General features: G+C 40.4%; 1 protein-coding gene across 1 annotated transcript in view; it reads left to right on the top strand.

The window, feature by feature from the left end:
* Positions 1-2,500, top strand: part of LOC139120416 (failed axon connections homolog) — a 12,673-nt gene extending 10,173 nt beyond the window's left edge. Inside the window, exons 5-6 of the mRNA XM_070684816.1 lie at positions 1-14; positions 1,205-2,500. The exon at positions 1-14 is cut by the window's left edge and continues 103 nt beyond it. Of these exons, the coding sequence (XP_070540917.1) occupies positions 1-14; positions 1,205-1,878 (688 nt within the window). The 3' untranslated portion in view covers positions 1,879-2,500. The remainder of the gene's footprint in view (positions 15-1,204) is intronic.
* The last annotated feature ends 465 nt before the right edge of the window (positions 2,501-2,965 follow it).

Genomic DNA, 2,965 nt, shown 5'->3' with positions numbered 1-2,965 from the left:
GAAGTTGATCCAAGGTCAGAATTAGATTCAAATGACAAACCAAATCCGTGCCACTTTGCACTTTAATGATGAAGTCGGAAAGATATGTAATCCAAACTGTTACATGAATACTGCATGTCCTTTCATGAGACATCCTCGTCCACGATATTCTCTCTCTCTCTCTCTCTCTCTCTCTCTCTCCTCTCTCTCTCTCTCTCTCTCTCTCTCTCTCTCTCTCTCTCTCTCTCTCTCTCCTCTCTCTCATCTCGCTCTCTCTCTCTTCTCTCTCTCTCTCTCTCTCTCTCTCTCTCTCTCTCTCTCTCTCTCTCACATAAATCGTACTGTCATAAATTATACTAGTAATACTGATGAAAAGTTTAATACCCGATGAATTCTCGGTAATTACAGAGACAAGGTCGATCTTTTTAGTTGTTTTATAAATTTTGTTTGATATAAAAAGTAGTTAATTCTGTTTGATTTCTTGGAACACACTGAAATATTGTCAACTGTGCACAACCTCAACTTTGATAGAAGCAAGACAAGAAAACACATTCAGTGAAGCATCTTACAGTCTGCACCAAGAAATCAAGTTCCGTTCACAAGTGTCACCATGCATGATGGAACATTCATTGCTACATAAGTTTTGACCCCATGCAAGCTTTTGTAATGAAATTAATTGATGGTGCCTTTTATGTAGATTAGAATGAAAGCTTTCCCTTACATCTCAGCAATGTTTATTTGTCATAGGAAAGCATCGGAAGATAGGAAAATCCATTTTGTCTAGAGGTTGAAACGAAATCATTAATTTGCAGTCATTAAATAGCTAATTTTTGATACGTTTGCGGTTATGTACAGTCGTCATTTTGTACAGTGACTTTTATGCCAGTACTCCATGTTTTCTTGATGTCACAAAAAGGTAAAAAAGTAGCGACAACGATCCCTTCCAGGGTAGAATATTAAACCATGACAACAGTGTGTTTCTCTCTGTTAGATGTGGCAAATTTATACGTCAGATACTACAAGCAGAACATAAATAACGTGTAATCGTTTTATATTTTTTAGTTCAATCGCATTGCCGTGTCATTTTGGATCTTTTTTTGGAGAAGTAACAACGCCTAAGAGTCGTGCATTGTTAAGGCTGGAAGTGATCATAAAAACAAAAGAACTATTTGGAATAGTCAACGTCACAGCAGTGTACTTTTATACTTTCCGTTCTTCTTTTCAGGTGATTGTAAAAATCTGCTTGAATATTGCGAACGCATAAAGGAAAAGTACTGGCCTGACTGGAACAATTGCATCATGGGAGACGGTCCCATCAACGCCTTTCCGGCGGTTCCCGAGAACGACCCGACCGTACTGAGACCAGCGAAGGAAGCGGCAAAGAAGGGAGCACCAGCAAACGACACCAAGGCTACGGTGGACGGAGAGCAAGACGAGCAGGCGAAAGAAGCGGACGCCCCCGCCGACGGTGTCGTCAACGGGGATGCGGGAGCGGAAGAGGGCGCAGAGAAGATCGAGGCAAACGCGGAGGAAGACAAAAGTGAAGTTAAAGCGGAAGCGGCTAACGGAGAGAGCGCAAAGGTTGACGAGACTGCAGACGAAAAGGTGGAAGATAAACCGGAAGAAACGGCCACGGAAAACGCCGCCGAGGAGCCCAAGGAGAGCGCAGAAGCGACTGAAGAAAAGAAAGACGAAAAAGTCGAGGAAGAGGCGGAAAAGGCCGAAGACGCACCGGCCCCAACGCCAGAAGAGAAATCTGAGAAACCTGAAGAGAAGCCAGAAGCTACAGGAGAATCCGACACAGTCAATGATGCAGAACCGAAACAGGACGAATCGCAACCACAAGAAAACGGAGACGCCCAACCTGATGAAAAGGCGGAAGAGGAGGCGGCAAAATAAGTCTCCGAAAGATAGTGAGCGTACATCATCAATACTGCAGCATAATTTTTCAAAAACGAAACACTGACAGCTCTCGAAGCAAATTACAGCTTGATGTTATATCATTCCGATGGTGCTTTCCGGGTAGTTCCTCTTTTCCGAGGCTGTACAAAGGCAATAACCAAGAAGTCGAATCATGCTAATCTTTTTGTCGTACATTTTTATTTCGGTGGCACCCCTTAGTTCCATTTAAATTTTTTCAATCAGTCTTATTGGCATGGAGTATTAACACCGGAGGGAAACGCGTAGTTCCCTTTTCCCCCACCACTTCTGTAGATATATCGGTAAAATGGCGTTTTCGCGCCAATTCGCTGGTCAGATCTTCCCGCCAATTTTCATTGCACAGAAAACTATTACAAAGGCGACTGTAATACTTCAGAGTTATTGATGGAATAACCATTGAAACATTGTACAACACAGACATTGCTATTTGCAGTCTGTTTCTATTTATTTTCAATTTCGATGAATAACTATCGTCGGAAAAAAAGAAAAATAAGTATGATATGAAAACCCTTGTTACGTTTGCTTTCTATTTTGTCATTTTTATAAAGGAAACTTCTTTGAATTGTAATCGGCTGTAGAGAAAGAAAAGTGAGAGATATTTACCAGATTGAATATATATATAGTTCCATTTATGGTCCTCTAACAACTGGTGTCGATAGAACCTGCTGTTTGTTAAATTAGTGTTTCATATGTCACTGGCGAAAAGGTTATATTTTTGTCATTCCGTTCAAAATGAAGGTAGGACGCATCCTACAGCGCCGCCAAGGGCTTTGCTCGGAAACTCCACTGGCAGTGCTGTACCCGTTACTGAGGCGACAAATGCTCCACTTCGTGGAACTGAAATATTTCTTTATACGGAGCAAGATGTTTGCTGATTTCATAATCATAAGGATTCGCACTATCTTTTATTTGTTGCCTCGTATAACATGGGTACACTATATATATATATATATATATATATATATATTATATATATATATATATATATATATATATAATATATATATTATATATATGAGTTTTTCCTTTGGAATATTTCGGTCTG

The sequence above is a fragment of the Ptychodera flava genome, chromosome 20, assembly GCF_041260155.1.
Source record: "Ptychodera flava strain L36383 chromosome 20, AS_Pfla_20210202, whole genome shotgun sequence".
NCBI lineage: Eukaryota > Metazoa > Hemichordata > Enteropneusta > Ptychoderidae > Ptychodera > Ptychodera flava.
The sequence above is the reverse complement of the archived record's forward strand: the minus strand, read 5'-3'. Positions and strand labels throughout refer to the sequence as shown.